This window comes from Pan troglodytes, chromosome 9, assembly GCF_028858775.2.
Source record: "Pan troglodytes isolate AG18354 chromosome 9, NHGRI_mPanTro3-v2.0_pri, whole genome shotgun sequence".
In the NCBI taxonomy this organism is placed as follows: Eukaryota; Metazoa; Chordata; class Mammalia; order Primates; family Hominidae; genus Pan; species Pan troglodytes.
Genome location: NC_072407.2, coordinates 66,145,358 through 66,162,952, shown reverse-complemented (window position 1 = coordinate 66,162,952; position 17,595 = coordinate 66,145,358). Strand labels below are relative to the sequence as shown.

The window sequence follows — 17,595 nt, the reverse complement described above, 5'->3', positions numbered from 1 at the left end:
ATTAGCCGGGTGTGGTGGCGGGCACCTGTAGTCCCAGCTACTCGGGAGGCTGAGGCAGGAGAATGGCGTGAATCCGGGAGGCGGAGCTTGCAGTGAGCCGAGATCGCGCCACTGCACTCCAGCCTGGGCGACAGGGCAAGACAACGTCTCAAAAAAAAAAAAAAAATTTTTTTTGGCCAGGCGGGGTGACTCATGCCTATAATCCTAGCACTTTGGGAGGCTGAGGCAGATCACGAGGTCATGAGTTCAAGGCCAGCCTGACCAACATGGTGAAACCCCATCTCTACTAAAAATACAAAAATTAGCGGGGTACAGTGGCGTACACCTGTAATCTCAGCTATTCAAGAGACTGAGACAGGAGAATCACTTGAATCCGGAAGGCGGAGGTTGCAGTGAGCTGAGATCGCACCACTGCACTCCAGCCTGGGCGACAGAGCAAGACTCCGTCTCAAAAAAAAAAATTTTTTTTTGTAGAAATGAGGTCTCACTATGTTGCTCAGGCTGGTCTTGAACTCCTGGGCTCAAGTGATCCTCCTGCCGTGGCCTCCCGAAGTGCTGGGATTACAGATATGAGCCACCACACCTAGCTTGAGAAACTTGAAACATTCCAGACAAAAACAGATATGAAGATAAACGGATCTAGCCTATTTATACTTATCAGAGGAGGAGATGTCTAGAGGGCAAGAGGAGGAACTGGGATGCCTCCTCCTCTGAGACACAACTGGAAATCAAGAGGCCAGATTCTCTCTGGGTGCTGTTTAGAATCAGCTGTACTATCTCAGTCTAAAAGATAAGCAATGATGCCGGGCGCGGTGGCTCACTCCTGTAATCCCAGTACTTTGAGAGGCCACGGCAGGCGGATCACTTGAGTCCAGGAGTTCAAGACCAGCCTGGCCAACATGGTGAAACCCTATCTCTACTAAAAATACAAAAAGTGGCCAGGCGTGGAGGTGCGCACCTGTAATCCTGGTTATTTGGAAGGCTGAGGCATGAGAATCGCTTGAACCCAGTAGGTGGAAGTTGTACTGAGCTGAGATCCTGCCACTGCACTCCAGCCTGGGTGACCAGAGCAAGACTGTCTCAAAAAAAAAGATGAGCAATGACCTTCAATGGCCTATAACAAAAAGGAAGGGGGCGGGTGGCAGTAACATTCTGCTCAGGAGTTAGCACTTTCAGGGTTAACCTGGGGATAGCCTGGCTCTCCAGCAGTGGGAAGAGGGTGACTTCCTCCCCCACAGGTTTGTAAAGGCTTACTCTTCCCTTTGCAGAGACAGAAGGGAGAAAATGCATAGACAACACTTCAGTGACTCACTCATGTTTGATGAAAGCTGGGAGGAGGCCTGGAGAATCCAAACTACAAGCACAAAACGTACAAATACTGGAATCTCCCGTCAAGAGAAGGAAATTTAGCCACCTATCTGGTTTGTCATTTTGCTGAACTTCCACTGAAGGAGGAAGGGCCAGGTTTAAACTCCACCCACCCTTTCCACATCCTTCTCAATTTTTGCTTTGATGGGAAAGTGGGGAAACTGGCGGCCCCACCATGGCTAAAAGAGAATCAAATCCTTTCTATACTTCCTCTCAAAGCAGAGGCCTAGTAGCTCCAGTCCACAGCTTAACCAAGCAGAGGGAATAGGGGCTTGTCCTGGTTACTGTAGGAAAGCCTCATCAGGCAGTCTCAGGGAAGGAAGATGACCACCCTCCTCACCCTTTCCATCTGCTGAGGTTACTTCATTCCAATCCATTAATGGGCTTCAAAGTGCTGCTGGGGGGAGTCCATTTAGCAGAGAAGCTATCATGGGGCCAAAGGTGGCGCCCACCCCCTACCCCATTTGTCGATAATGGGCCACAAAGTCTGAGGCTTGGCTGCACTCTAGACATAAAATATTCATTCAAGTCGACATAATACATATGTAGGAACCTCATGGAAGCTCCTGGGAGAAGAGAAATGCCAGCCAGGTGGCTAAGTGCTCAATGGGAAAGAGTTCATGAAGGCCTGGGTTAGTCCTCATCAAATGCCCACTGAGAATTGGGTTGTTCTGTCCAAAGGGGAAACAATCTAGTCTGAGAAGTTCTGACTCCCAAGAGCTCGAACCCTGCAAACCTCTTAGGCAAGCAAAGTCTCAATCTCTTCCTACCTCATAGGCACCAACTCTGCTTAGGACATTTATGCTGAGAAAAATCTCCAGCCCAAACTTTGGTTGGTCTGAAAGATTAAGTTATCCTTGTGCAAACTTTATTTTAATCTGCAGCAGGCCGAGTTTCAACAACTGTCTTATATCCATCTGTTTAGCTACTTTCCAAAGTCCATAAATTGGAGAAAAGTAATTTTTTCTTTTTTCTGAGATAGTGTCTTGCTCTGTCACCCAGGCTGAAGTGCAGTGGCACAAACACAGCTCAATGCAGTCTCGACCTCCCCAGCTCAAGCCATCCTCCTGCCTCAGCCTTCTGTGTAGCTGCAACCACAGGCATGTGCCACCATGCCCAGCTAAATTTAAAAAAATTTTTTTGTAGAGATGGAGTCTCACTTTATTGATCAGGCTGGTCTTGAACTCCTGGCCTCAAGCAATCCTCCTGCCTTGGCTTCCCAAAGTGCTAGGACTACAGGCATGAGCCATGGTGCCTGACCAGAGAGAAATTATTCTAATTTACTAGGTACAGTTACTTTTCAGATTCAAAGGTTACGAACTCCAAGGACTCCCAAAGCCCTTGCTCTAACAACACTTCCTTCCTGATCTCTAGGGCCAAGCCGAAAGTGACACTATTTGGTCTGACATTCACCCACATTCCTGACCAGAAGGCAGCACCACCAAGGACCCCCTGGCCAGAATCAAAGGACAGAGTGAGAATTAGCACCAGGGCACACTGCTGCACAGCTCAGAGTGTGGACTGAGATGCTAGCTAGCCGATCCAATCTACCTAAGTGACACCAAAAGCAAAAAAAAAATATTTATCCAGCAGATCACCTGAGGTCAGGAGATCGAGACCAGCTCGGCCAATATGGCAAAACCCCGTCTCTACTAAAAATACAAAAATTAGCCAGCATGGTGGTGGGCGCCTATAGTCCCAGCTACTCCCAGGAGGCTGAGGCAGGAGAATCGCTTGACCCGGGAGGCGGAGGTTGCAGTGAGCCGAGATCGCATCGCTACACTCCAGCCTGGGCGACAGAGCAAGACTCTGTGTCAAAAAAAAAAAGAGTTTTATATATATATATATTTTTTTATCCAGAGTCAACAATGGGGGTCCAGTGAAGAGTGTTTGGAGTAGTTCAGCTGTTCCTTATAGGATCTTGTAACTTTGTTTTCTTCACCAGTACTTCTAAACTCCCCTTCCTAGAACTGAGAGAATAAACAATGCCACTCACTGCCTAGAAGCCTGACAGCAGCCCCCTCCCTTCCCACTGCAGCAGAAGTGGGGCAAGTTTTCTCTCAATCCCTCTCTCATAGTTTCTGAGGCCCAGAGGTGGGGCAGGTCCCAGATGGAGTAGCCTCTCCCCCAGGTGTTATGGAAAACTCTAGCAGGTGAACTCTGGAAGCTGGACCTTTCTCCAGGCTTGCCTGTGACTGCTGCTGCTGGCTGGAAGACAAACAGTCATCTTGCTGATTGCTTTCACAACTGCCAAGCTTCAGGCCAGCAGAGTCATTTGGAAAAGAAGTGAACAAAAAGCTCAGCTCACAGACTAAGAATCCCCCAAGCTACGAGCCCCAGATTAGAACCCTCCTTCTGCAAAAGCAGGAAGTCTATGGCTGTGAAAAAGCACATCTGGAATCAGGTGTCACAAAAACCATCTTAAAGACAGGGCTTAACTTTTTTTTTTTTTAATCTCCTACTTTCACTGTTATAAGCGAAGTGGACAGCAAACAGGCAATCTCCCTGTAATGCAAGGTTTATTTTTATGCTTCAACATTTTCAGTGTCTGTGTGTTTCAGAGTGATCAAAGGGCTCCTGGAAACAGGTTCTCATCAGCCACATTTTTAAAGAAGAGGGAGAGGAAGAGCAAGAAAAGAGACTGGAGACAACCAGTGGTGTTTGTTTACCTATTTTCTGGTAAAACCAGTTTTAAATTTAAATAAGGTGACAGAGGACCTTTAGGGGAAGAAATCAGCCCAACTAAATCCCCTTTTTTAAAAAAATAACATTAAGACTATAGTAATGACCAAGCTTCCATGACTACTTTAGCTAAACTCACAACAGGACCAAGAAGAGGTTTCTTTCACTTGGTGGCATGATCTATTCTCGGAGGCCAGTGTTTGATATACCTGGCCTTGTGACCTGAGGAGCTGCTGCTTGTCTTTTTTCCCGTTTTAAAGAATACAGGAATCAGGCCCGGCACAGTGGCTCACACCTGTAATCCCAGCACTTTGGGAGGCCAGATCACGAGGACAGGAGACTGAGACCATCCTGGACAACATGGTGAAACCCTGTCTCTACTAAAATCCAAAAAATTAGCCAGGCGTGGCGGTGTGTGCCTGTAGTCCCAGCTACTCAGGAGGCTGAGGCAGGGGAATCGCTTGAACCCAGGAGGCGGAGATTGCAGTGAGCCAAGATTGTGCCACTGCACTCCAGCCTGGCGACAGAACGAGACTCTATCTCAAAAAAAAAAAAACAGAATACAGGAATCTGTCTGGAATAGGTGCATCCAAGGTTTTCCAAAGTCCCTGCTTTTACTGGAATGAGACTTAATATTAAATCGATACGGTGACTGGCTACCCTGAGAACAACAGTAGAAGGTATGAAGGGGCTAAGGAGAATCTAAGTCCATAAAGAGTAGAAATAGGATGGGTAATTAATAATCGTAACAGGATGACAGTGTATGCAGCTACTGCTCTGGGCAAAGTTATCAAAGAGCAAAGAGCTTACTTACATTCCCAAATGGTCACTGATTGCTGCTATCATGGAATCAGTGGATGCACACTACGGTGGAATTCCTACTATATGCTCAGCAGTATGCTAGGCATGTAAGGAAGAAAGGAAATCAACACACACATCACAGGAAAAATACCATGGCAATAATACATTTACATGTAGTAAGCAGCACAAAGAAACCACACTGAGGCAGTCTGTTACTCTGCTCTGCTGAACACAATGCCCCCCACCAGCCTCACTGAGAGTAGGCACTCCATCGCCACTCCCCAAATGCCTGAGGGTGCCAGTCAGTCACTTGGCCTCCTCCTACCAGCTCACGATCAACAGTCTGGGAAAGTTCTCTGGTTAAGCAGGGTTTACCTGCTAAAACAAAGGTTGTGAGAGGAAAATGGGTGGAATAAGCAACCTCAAGAGGGCCCAGAGAAAGCAATTCCCAGTAAGGAGAGAGAAACAGCCGGTAGGCAAGGGAGAGAAAGACTGCGAGACACAGAACATGCTCCTCTGTCTCCAAAGACCCCTGTCCCATGCAGAACCAGCTGCCAAACCCAGTGATGAAATGGAAATCAACCATCCCTCCCTCTCAACCCCTATTTCACCCCCAGAAGCAAATAATCCACAAGTAATAAAAGGGTCAACCCTGCAGAGAAAAACTCTGCCTAGAACTTCTCTTTAGTTCCTAACTGCCCAGGTGACAGAGGGCCAGGGGGTAACAAAATAGAAAAACACAGTAAAAGAAAGGAGGTAAGATTTTTCAAAGAAGAATGTTCACATGCAAGAGAATACAACAACTGCTCTACCGGGCTACAAAGAAAGAAGGGAGTAAGAGGGAAACATAAAGGATGGAAGGAGGGGAAAGAAGGCAAAAAGCACAGCAGCCCCGGGGCAGAAGCACTTCTTTTTCAAGTCAAATTTTTTTTGGCCTAGTAAAGTTCTCCACCAAGAAAGGTATGACAGGCAGGGGACTCTGCACAGAGCAGTCAGCAAAGGACGCTAGAGATGGTGAAAGAAAGGGGAGGTGTGGAAAGTGGACGTCTCTGGGATCAAAAGTGAGATGACACAGAAAGGCTAAGACTTGGGTGAAAAACATAGCAGTGACTGCCAGGATGAGGGGGACCGTGTAGAGTCGTGAGGCTGAGAAACTAGCATGCAAAACACCTGGACTTCCTGGGCATTACAGAGACTTAGCCAATAGGAACAGAATGGATCCAAGCATAGTGGGGGGATACACAGGACATAAAGAAGGCAGGAGACTAATGCGGAGATGAAAGGCAACGCTGATTAAAAGGCACAGTAAGGAAGATGGGGTGAGGGTGGAGAAACAGGAAGGCAACAAGCAAGAAAGAAAATACTCTAAGTGCCAGGCACGGGAGTGAAGACACAGAAAGTCATCATGGTTTGTGTTCCAGCGTACGAAGACAGAAAGGCAAAAACTGTGATGCAGCGAGGTCTGGGAAAGGACTGAGCAACAGGTTGTGTTAATACGGTGGGGCCAAGTGTCTTTCGATTGGGAGAAAGAGCCCAGTAGAAGGCTGGTAGAACACTCACAGAGAGAAACACGAGGCCCAGGGACCTAAAAGCCAAACCCGAGGGGAAGAGAACAAGAGGGATCCAAAGACTCTGAAGGGAGTGATGATTGGAACCCCAAACGCAACCTGTGGGAAAACTATGCGCATGACAGCTGTGGGGAAACACGGAAGCGACAAATGCCAGCGCCAGGATCCAGGGAGCTCCTGGAGCAAAGAAGGGAAAGTGATGAGCAAAGAGTAGGCGAAGGATTTGGAAAGGTGATGAGGGTGGAGCTGGTGGGTTGCAAGCAAGAGGGAGAGCACAATTTGGAAAACGAAGAAGCAGGGTAGAAAAAGCTGGGGGAACTGCAAGGGGCCAGGGATCGAGAGCGCAGTCCAGGGCAAGGACCCTGAGGGTGATAACCCAGAGACTGGCAGAACCGGTGCGGGCGGAGGGGAAGCGAGGCAGGAGAGACGAAGGGAGAGGTGGACAACGATCTGTGGCAAATCGCGGGGTGCTGCTATTCGAGGAGCGGGAGGGTGGCTGCTTTAAGCGTGGGTGGAGGAAGACCAGAAAGGCCCCTGAGAGAAAAAGGGAAGAGAAAGGGAAGCTGGGGAGGTGACACGGAAGAGCGCAGGAGGGCGGTGAGGGGAGAGGGGGTTGGCAGAAAGACAAGTGTGCAGCTTGGAGTCAGGACGAGGTGGGTCCCAGGTCAGGACTCGGAAGCGGGATGTGCGGAGCCGGAGCCAGGAGCCGGATGACAGGGCAGCCGAGGCTTGCAGGATGGCAGCAGGGGCACGAGGAGAGCAGAAGAGGGAGGAGGCTCCGCAAGGTGCAAAGGGCCCAGCCAGAGAATTCGGGGAGCCCTCGGGGCTCCTTACCTGCTCCGTGTCCCTCTCGTTCAGCGTGGGTAGGGGGGTCCGAGCGCTGGACATGGCGCCGGTATCTCGGGGGAGGGAACCGAGAAGCTTGGAGGAAGGGAGGGAAGGGAAGGCGCGGAGCCCGGCCGGGCGGGGCTTCTCACAGCAGGAGCACCCGCCGCATGGGCCCCGGCCGGGGGTGCGGGGAGGCCGGGCAGCCGCTCACGCCAGCCCGGGGATGCGCCGCTCGGGCTAGGCCGCGCCGGCTCCGAGCGGCTCCGGACCGCACCCCCCCGACCCCCGGCTGGGCTGTGCCGCCTTTCGGCCGGGCCGCGCCGCTCCGCCTACTCTCTGCCGCCGCAGCCGGCCGCCTGCCTCGCTCCTCCCCTGCCCTCAGCGGCACTGCTCCGCGCCCGGCACACAGGCAGCCGCCGCCGGACCTGCTGCTCCCAACATGGCCGCCACCACCGCCGGCCCTCGGCTCTTTCCGCCTGCAGCAGCCGGAAACATCCGAAGCCGCTAGAAACGGGAGGTGGGGCGCGCCTTCTCCTCCCGGCCACAGACTACGGGTGAATTCCGGAAACAGCCGAAGAAGGTAAACCCCGGGGACGCGCTCGCCTCCTCGATTCCGAAGACGAAGCTTCGGCTCTGTTTACGGAAATCCACGAAGCGACCCCGGGTGCCTACCCCCCGCCCCCGTCCACGGCCATCCAGCCACGCCCACCGGCCTTTCCCCGCCCACTTCGAGGGCTTTCGGCAGTTTCCGGAAATACCCGAAGCTGCTCCGCGTGCTGAGCCGGCCACGCCCCCTCCCACAGCCCTGCCGAGGGCGGTCGTCGGCCATTTCCGGCAACACCCGAGGCCCTCCGAGCACCCGGTCGTTTCCCCGGGGGGCTCTCGGAGTCTGATTCGCTTCGTGTCTTTCCGTCAGTTTTCGGGCATTTTCAAACCTTGAACAGGAAGCGTGGGTCACCTGTCTGTGCTTGTGATTTGACTAAATACAAAACAAGATTGTTAGCCGTCCCTGTGATTGGCATCCTCTGGTTCTATAGCAGCTTCCTATCTGCATTTCTGTCCATCTGTCGGTCAGCTCATAAAATTCATCTTCTTTTTGTCATCTAGCCTATCAATATACCTGTCAAATGCAGCATCAGTCTATTGCCTGTCTGCCACCGTCTATCTTGGCTTCTGTGGATTCATCCGTGCATTCCCGCATCTAGTCCGCAGGGCTCGGCAAGGCCCCAGGCAGGCCCAGGGCAGCGTCCTCTGCACCGGATGCGGGAGCGTCCAGGGCCCTGCATTTCAGCCCCAGCTCTGCCAAGTGCCAATGCTGCGTGATCTTGGAAAAATCACATAACATCACTGAGTTTAGGCTCCTCTTTCCTTTGCCTTTGCTCCTGCGTTGACATTCAAAATGACATTTCTGAATTCCAGTTACCTTTTAAAATGCCTCTGCAAGATAAGGCATTTAAAGTTTCTTTTCTTTCCTCCTCTGGGCCTCATTTTCCCCATCAGTAAAGTGAAGCCATTGGATTCATGAACTCGGAGGTCCTTCTCAGCTTTGGAGAGCCCTTGACTAACAGGAAGTCTGTATGGCAACTGCAGTCCATTCCTCACTTCCCCTTACACTGCGTTACCAAGGACAGGGAGTATCCTGGGCTGATTTCCCCAGCGCCAAGCTGTCCTCACCCATAGTACCTGGAACACGTTGGAACCACACCCTCCCATCAGTGGCTTAAGGTGGGCAGGAGGCAGAGGCCCCGCAGGAGTCAGAAACCAGACTCAGGCAACAGGTTCCCAAAGGTACAGGAGCAGAGAGGCTCCAGGAGTTATTGGGAAAACTGCTGATTGGACCCCTGCTACTTGACCTCCAACTCCCAGCTGCAGCATTTTGAGCCAGCCTTCATCCCATCAATCAGAGAAATAGGCATCTGAGCAGATGTAATTACCGGGGTATGAAAGTACTTCCTAAGGCAACAGGTATCACTACACTCTTAGTAAATCCTGGGACTCCAGCACTGCTCCCCATGCCCCATACCAGCTCTATTCAGGCACCCAACCATTGAGGAAGAAGGTGAAGGCACACCCATGAAGGTGAGGGAAAGAGAGAAGAGGAGGACAGAGAACACTTCACTCCCCCAACCCAAATTCGATCCTTGAGAATCATCTGCCCTCTGGTGGCCAAAGGGAGACACGTTGCTGATTCCTGTGCCTGGTATCACCTCTAATGCCAGGGTCTGGAAAGCAGGGAAAAGAGAGAGGAAGCAGTTGGTGGTTGGTGTTCCAGCAGTCTCTCCCTGGTCCACACTCTCGTCTAAATAGACTCCATCTTCTCCAAGCTTCTCACTCTAGCTCTAACCCCTGCCTCACCCCTGCCCTTTGACCTTCATCCCCAACCCCTACCCTACCTATCCTTTCTCTTCCTTGCTAGCTTTGCACAAGGCTGCTGAGCTTGTCTCCCCGCCTAGACTCCCTCCAACCTACTGCACCAGACATGTCAGAATAATCTTCCCAAAGTCCAGCTCCAATAACATCTCTGCTCTGCTAGAAAGCTATCAACAGCTCCCTCACTGGTTATAGGCAGGGCTGGCTTCTTGGGCCCACGACCCCGTGCAGTCACACAGAGCCCTGTGCTCAGGTGGACCCTGAGCTTGAATTAATGCTCTGCTGTCACCATCTTGAAATTTTTTTTTTAAGACTGAATCTCGCTCTATCTCCCAGGCTGGAGTGCAGTGGTGCGATCTCAGCTCACTGCAACCTCCACCTCCCAGGTTCAAGTGATTCTCATGCCTCAGCCTCCTGAATAGCTGGGATTATAGGTGCCCACCACCACACCCGGCTAATTTTTTGTGTTTTTAGTAAAGACAGGGTTTCACCATGTTGGCCAGTTTGGTCTAGAACTCCCAACCTCAAGTGATCCACCTGCCTCGGCCTCCCAAAGTGCTGGGATTACAGGCGTGAGCCACCACACCCGGCCCATTATCTTGAAATTTTTGACCAAGTGGGCCATGCATTTCCATTTTGCACTGTGCCCCACAAATTATGTAGCTGGTCCTGGCTGTAGGAAAAGCCTTTAGCCTGCATTCAAAACTTTGCTCAATCTGGCCTCACATTGCGTTACAATAACCTCTCCAACTATCACTGATCACACTTCTCCCTAACTCCTACCCCGCTGCCAGTCTCTCTCACTTCCATGCCTTTGTTCAAGCTGATAGATGATTGCCCATCAGCCACCTCAGCTTCCAGAACCACTTCAAGATCCAGTTCAAATCTCACCTACTCAAATCCATGAACCCTCCTAGTTCTCCTCAAAGATGAATTATTGCCACACATTTACCCCCTCTCTAAATCTGCAAATTCATTTATTCATTCAGCAAATCCCTATTGAGCACCTACTATGTGCAAGGCATTGTTTTAGGCTTTTAGGTAGATCAGTGAACAAGATAAAGATCTCTGCCTGCCAGGCGCGGTGGCTCATGCCTGTAATCCCAGCACTTTGGGAGACCAAGGTGAGTGGATCATGTGAGGTCAGGAGTTCGAGACCAGCCTGGCCAACATGGTGGAACCCCGTCTCTACTAAAAAAAAGCACACGAAAAATTAGCCAGGCACGGTGGTGGGCGTCTGTAATCCCAGCTACTTGGGAGGCGGAGTCAGGAGAATCGCTTGAAACCAGGAGGCGGAGGTTGCAGTGAGCCGAGATCACCACGCCACTGCACTCCAGCTTGGGCAACAAGAGAGAAACTCTGTCTCAAAAAAAAAAAAAAAAAAAAAACACAACTCTGCCCTTGGGGAGCTTACTTTTCATTTTGAGGAAGACATACAACAAACAAAAGAGTCAGTATTAAGTGATATCAGAAAAAAACAGAGCCAGTTAAGCCAGGATTACAGGGGTGAGAGGGTGGAAGACAAGCTACAGTACTGAGGGGGTTCATGAGCCCTCACTGAGAAGGTGACACTTGAGTAAAATCTTGAAGGAGACCGGGCGTGGTGACTCACACCTGTAATCGCAGCACTTTGGGAGGCTAAGAAAAAAAAAAGACTTGAAGGAGGTGAAGGCATGAGCTCTGCAGACATCTAGGGGAAGAGCAACCCAGCCAGAGGAGCATACCTGGCCTGTTTGAAGAGCAAGGGGCCAATGAGCCTGGAGCAGAGTGAGTGAGGAGGTAGGTGTGTGGCGACGGGAACCAGGCCTGGTGGGCTACCGTTGTGGTTTTCCCTGGGAGTGGGATGAGTTGCCGCCGGAGTAACATGATCTAACTGGCTGCTGGACTGAGAACAGAGTGAAAGGGCATGACAGAAGCAGACCCGGGGCACTAGCAAGGAGGCTTTTACAACAATTCAAGGGAGAAATGCCAGTGGCTTGGGGCCAGGCAGCAGCAGTGGAAGTAGTGAGAAGTGATCAGATTTGGGACATATTTGAAAGGTACAGCCAACAGGCTTTCGGATGGGTTGGGGTTATGAAAGAGGGGAGTTAAAGACGATTGCAGGCTTTCCCGCCTGAACAACTGAAAACAAAACACACACAGAGAGTAAAACTGCCGGGAGGTTTTGGCATTCAGCGGGCCCTTCGGGGCGACAGACTTTCCATCCTAGAACCATGACCTGATTTGTCCACCACCTCGCCAGAGAAGGCCCTGGTACTGGTGAACGCTGCTGTGACTCAGTTGAAGCCTTGATTGGCCACATTTCAGTACTACGCCAAGGTGGAGTTGGTTCCTCCAAACCCTGCTGAGATCCCTAGAGTTATTCAGGGCCTAAAAAAGTCAATAGCGCTCAAACTGGTAGCTTCAAACAGCTCACAGTCAAGGAAGCTGCGTTGAATGTTTCAGAGGTCACTGGGGTGTGGATGTGGTTTTATGTCACAGAGATCATAGGTGAGTGTGGCATCACTGGCTACAATGTTTGACGATCCATCTTTAACATTTGATTTATATTTGATTTATGATTTGAATGTTCTTAGACCATATGTGATCAGACTATCTGAATAAAATGTGTCAAAAATTTTAAATTTAAAAATATTTCAAATTTTAAATTTATTTATTTACGTATTTATGTATTTATTTTTTTGAGATGGAGTCTCCCTCTGTCTCCAGGCTGGAGTGCAGTGGTGCAATCTTAGTTCACTGCAACCTCCACCTCCAGGATTCAAGAGATTCTTCTGCCTCAGCCTCCTGAGTAGCTGGGACCACAGGCGTGCGCCACCACGCCTGGCCAATTTTTGTATTTTTAGTAGAGACGGGGTTTAATCATATTGGCCAGGCTGGTCTCAAACTCCTGACCTCATGATCCGCCCACCTCGGCCTCCCAAAGTGCTGGGATTACAGGCGTGAGCCATGGCACCTAGCCCTTTTCTTAAAAAAATTAAGGCCTGACCCAGCATGGTGACTCATGCCTATAATCTCTGCACTTCGAGAGGCTGAGGTGGGTGAATGAATTGCTTGAGTTCGAGAGCAGTCTGGGCAACATGGCAAACCCCTGTCTCTACAAAGATACAAAAAATTTGCCAGTAGTCCCAGGTACTCAGGAGGCTGAGGTAGGAGGATTACACCTGAGCCTGGGAAGTCGAGGCTGCAGTGAGCTATGATCACATCACTGCACTCCAGCCTGGGCAACAGAGTGAGACCCTGTCTCTAAATATTAATAAATAAATAAAATAAAAGCCAGGTGTGATGGCTCACGCCTGTAATCCCAGCACTTTGGGAGGCCAAATTTGGTGGGGGGCATCCCTTGAGTCCAGGAGTTTGAGACCAGCCTGGGCAACATAAGGAGACCCCTGTTAGTTAGGCATGGTGGCACAACTGTAGTCCCAGCTACTTGGGAGGCTGAGGTGGGAGGATCACTTGAACCCAGGAGGTTGAGGTTGCAGTGAGCTATGATTGCACTACTGCACTCTAGCCTGGGCAACAGAGTAAGACCCCCTTTTCCCTTTTGTTTCTTTTTTCTTATTTTCTTTTTCCTTTTCTTTTCTTTTTAGATGGAGTCTTGCTCCTTCGCCCAGGCTGGAGTGCAGTGGCACCATCTCCACTCACTGCAACCTCTGCCTCTTGGGTTCAGGTGATTCTCCTGCCTCAGCCTCCCAAGCTGGCATTACAGGCGCCTGCCACCATGCCCAGCTAAGTTTTGTATTTTTAGTAGAGACGGGGTTTCACCATGTTGGCCAGGCTGGTCTCGAACTCCTGACCTCAGGTGATCCGCCTCCCCTTGGCCTCCCAAGATGCTGGGATTACAGGCGTGAGCCACCATGCCTGGCCACAGCTGTTCCTTTACTAGCTCTGGAATGGCAGGCAAGTCACTGCATTCATCTCACTGTACCTCAGTTTCCTCACCTGTATAATGGGCGCAATACAAGGTGATCCGTGATGAAGCCAGGGTAGGTGTCCTGTCTGTACCCCATAGTTTCTAACACAGTGCCTGCCCATGGGGTCCTTCACTGATGCTTGTGTGATCTAAGCAACACAGGGTGGTTACCCCATCTCCCATCACACACCTGCTTTTCCTGCTTCCTCTGCCCACCCCCACCAGATGTGGGGCTGGAGGAGATCCAAGCCATTGACATTGGTGTTGGGAACCCAAAGGCTGGCTCCTCTTCCTTCCTGGACGCTGGTACATTTGTCCTGAGAATGAGGGTGTTCTCTCTAGGGGAGAAAGGGACTGAGCAGATTTGGTGGCATGATGGCTCTGGGCTGAGGCACCTGGCTCCAGGGAGGTAGGAAGGCAGACACCCCAGGAGGTGTTGCAGCCCCTTCCCTGTCCCTGCACCTGCAAGCAGCCTCAGTAGGGTGCCCCCCTCCCAAGAGACTCCGATGGCAGAGAGGGTCTGCAAGCCCATTAGAGACCCTCTCCCATCCCAGCCCCCATCTTCTACCACACCTTAGGGGTGTGCAGGATTGTACAGTTTACAAAGGGCCCCAAATGCAGAGTCTCATTTGAGCCACACAGCAGCCCAGCTGTGTGTGGGGTGGAGGTGGGGGTGACTGCCGCATTTTCTGCAGAGAAACAGGAAGCTCAGATTGCAGGAGCATCTGCTAGAAAGCCTCAAGGCCTGGACCAGACCAGTGCCACCACTGGGGTGCGGCAGGGGCCCAGCCAGTGTCCCCCATTCCCATTCACACTCCCACATGCTCCAGTTTCTCTTCAAGGAGGGCAGGGGTGACTGTTCCCTTGTCTGAGACTGGCTTTGTCCCCAAGAAAGAGAGGATTACCAGCATTGTGATATAAAAAGACATATATATCGGCCAGGCTCGGTGGCTCACACTTGTAATCCCAGCACTTTGGGAGGCCGAGGCGGGTGGATCACCTGAGGTCAGGAATTCAAGACCAGCCTTGGCAACACAGTGAAACCCCATCTCTACTAAAAATACAAAAAATTAGCTGGGCATGGTGGTGGCAAGCACCTGTAATCCCAGCTACTCGGGAGGCTGAGGCAGGAGAATTGCTTGAACCCTGGAGGCGGAGGTTGCAGTGAGCCGAGATTGTGCCATTGCAATCCAGCCTGGGCCTCAAGAGCGAGACCCTGTCTCAAAAAAAAAAAAAAAAAAAAAAAAAAGACACCTGGGCGCAGGTGGCTCACGCCTGTAATCCCAGAACTATGGGAGGCCGAGGCAGGAGTTATCACGAGGTCAGGAGTTCGAGACCAGTCTGGCCAAGAGAACAGCCTGGCCAATATGATGAAACCCCCCCACCCCTGTCTCTACTAAAAATACAAAAATTAGCTGGGCGTGGTGGTAGGCGCCTGTAATCCCAGCTACTCAGGAAACTGAAGCAGGAGAATCACTGGAACCCGGGAGGTGGAGCTTGCAGTGAGCCAAAGATCATGCCATTGCACTCCAGCGTGGGAGACAGAGCAAGATTACGACTCAAAAAGAAAAAAAAGAGACATATATATCTGGTCTTCATCCGGGTTTCTGGTCCAGAACTAAAACTCTTGGAATTTCCTGAGTGATGGGGAAAGAGGAGCATCTTTTGTTATTCATAATGAGTCTCTTTTCACCACACCTGAGTTCACGCTAATGGCTAATGAGATGACTCTTGGAGGATGGGGCTGGTGGCCAGAGAAACCAACCACGTGATTAGGGGATTGCAACTTTCATCCCTACCCAAGACCTTGGGGAGGGAAGAGGGGCTGGAGATTGAGCCAATCACCAGTGGCCAATGATTTAATCAATCGTGCCTAATGAAGCCTCCATAAAAACCCTAAATAATGGGGTTTGGGAGGTTCCAGGTCAGTGACAGCACCCCATCCACATGCCAGGAGGGTGGCTCACTCCAACTCCACTAGGACAGAAGCTCCTGTGCTTGGAACCCTTCTGAACCTCGCCCTCAGTACCTCATCACCTGTTTGTCTATATCCTATGTAACATCCTTTATAAACAAGTAAATGTAAGTAAAATGTTTCCCTAATTTTTTTTTTTTTTTTTTTGACAGGGTCTCATTCTGTCACCCAGGTTGGAGGGCAATGGCGTGATCTCTGCTCACTGCAACTTCCACCTCCTGAGTTGAAGTGATTCTCCTGCCTCAGCTTCTAGAGTAGCTGGGATTACAGGTACCCGCAACCACGCCCAGCTAATTGTTGTATTTTCAGTAGAGACGGGGTTTTGCCATGTTGGCCAGGCTGGTCTCGAACTCCTGATCTCAGGTGATCCACCCGCCTCGGCCTCCCACAGTGCTGGGATTACAGGCGTAAGTCACCGCGCCCGGCCTGTTTCTGTGATTTTTGTGAGCCATTACAGCAAATTATCAAAACTGAGGAGGGGGTTGTGGGAACTTCCAAATTTGGGCTGGTCAGAAGTACAGGTGACAAGCTGGGACCTAGAACTGGTATCTGAAGCAGGGGCAGTCTGCTGGGACTGAGCCCTTCACCTGCGGGGACTGTGCTAACTCTGGGTAGTGAGTGTCAGAACTGAATTTTAGGACAGCTGGCTGGTGTCTGGAGAGTCGGAGAATTGATGTGGGCGCCCCCCTCCCCACTAACATTGGTGTCAGAAGTACTGGGAATATAGAAAGTTTTTCCTTGTTAGGTATCCAAAAAGATCTCCCACACCTGGATCCCACGGAAGGCAGCTGGGAGGGCAGGAGGTGGCTGGCTTCAGAGAGCCAAGGAGGTCTGGGAAGTCAGGAAATGGGTGTGTGGCTCAGCAGTCAGGGGCAGCGGCACCCTCTTCCCCAACTTCAACCAAACGCATGGTTGGGCCACAGCACCACATGGATGAAGGTGCCACCACCAGCCCTGAGAGTCACTGACATTCATGCAGAGCTTCCCCGGTGTTGCACCAGGATGCAGGACCAGCGTCACGGACTCCAAGCCAGTGTGGAGTAGGAAAGCCCTGGGCAATCCGTCAGTAAGGTCCTTCCAGCCTGGGCTGGAGTCATATCCTCAGCCCCACTTTCTCCAACTCTTTCCTGGAAGCCCAGAGGTGCCACACACAGCTGCTGGCCACACACACTCACATAGTCCCCAGGGCCCTGGCTGAGGCTGGGGAGACCCCTATTGGCCACAATGTGGGGATGAAGTTCCCACCCTGCACAGTCACTGTAGCAACCACCCTGTGCTGAGAACCACACTCCAGGGACCAATATGCACTAGAAAAATGTCACACAGGAATACACACTCAGAGGGCACTCGAGAAACATTTATTGAGCACCTACTATGTGCCAGGCCCCAGGCAGGACACTTGGAAAACAAAGTCAATACAACCTGGTCCCTGCCCAGGAGCTCACAGTCTAGAAGGCCAAGCCATTAATCATAGAACAGCAAAGGGGCATTTGGCTTCACAATTTTACAACAAACTTTTACATACGTTTTCTCAAGTGTAAACACCCAGCAACACAGCCATGTTGTTTTAAAAGCACATTGGCATAAATGTAAACACAAGTCACAGGATTGAAAGGATGAGAGAAAACCATTTGCAGTATTTGTGCTTGCAGAACCAGATTTTTAGCATTATTTATTCCTTCCTATCAGGTAGGATACAAGTTTTGCCAATCTGTGGATAATGGTGTTTGAGACATGGGAGTTCCGTGGCCGGCCTGCCTGCCTGCCATCATGCAGTGGGGGAGCCACACTAGATACAAGGCATCCTGAAGCCTTGGCCACTGCCTTCTGTCCACCACACCTGTCTTTTAATGTCCCCTAGACAAAGACCCTGTATATTTCTAGGCTCCTCCTGAGCTTGTCAGATGGGGAGAAGGGATCATGTCCCAGGAGCCCACCAAGTCGTGAGATCCCTCATACCTGGCTTGGCACATGGTGACACCCCATCAGGTGAGCACGCAGCACACGCTGCCCAGGCCCAGACCCTGCCTGCCCGAGATGAACTTCCTGGTTAGTCTCAAAATCTGGCAGTGTTGGCCGGGCACAGTGGC

The 17,595-nt window shown here is 51.0% G+C and overlaps 1 protein-coding gene across 15 annotated transcripts in view; it reads right to left on the bottom strand.

Annotated features, from left to right (window-relative positions):
- Positions 1-7,707, bottom strand: part of MARK2 (microtubule affinity regulating kinase 2) — a 72,266-nt gene extending 64,559 nt beyond the window's left edge. For 6 of the 15 annotated variants that reach the window (XM_024347222.3, XM_024347220.3, XM_024347223.3 and 3 more), the window contains exon 1: positions 7,254-7,457. In XM_024347222.3, the coding sequence (XP_024202990.1) occupies positions 7,254-7,307 (54 nt within the window). In that variant the 5' untranslated portion in view covers positions 7,308-7,457. Of the gene's footprint in view, positions 1-7,253 lie in introns of all 15 variants that reach the window. The other 9 variants (XM_024347218.3, XM_024347227.3, XM_024347226.3 and 6 more) reach the window with 4 other exon arrangements.
- Between the last annotated feature and the right edge of the window lie 9,888 nt (positions 7,708-17,595).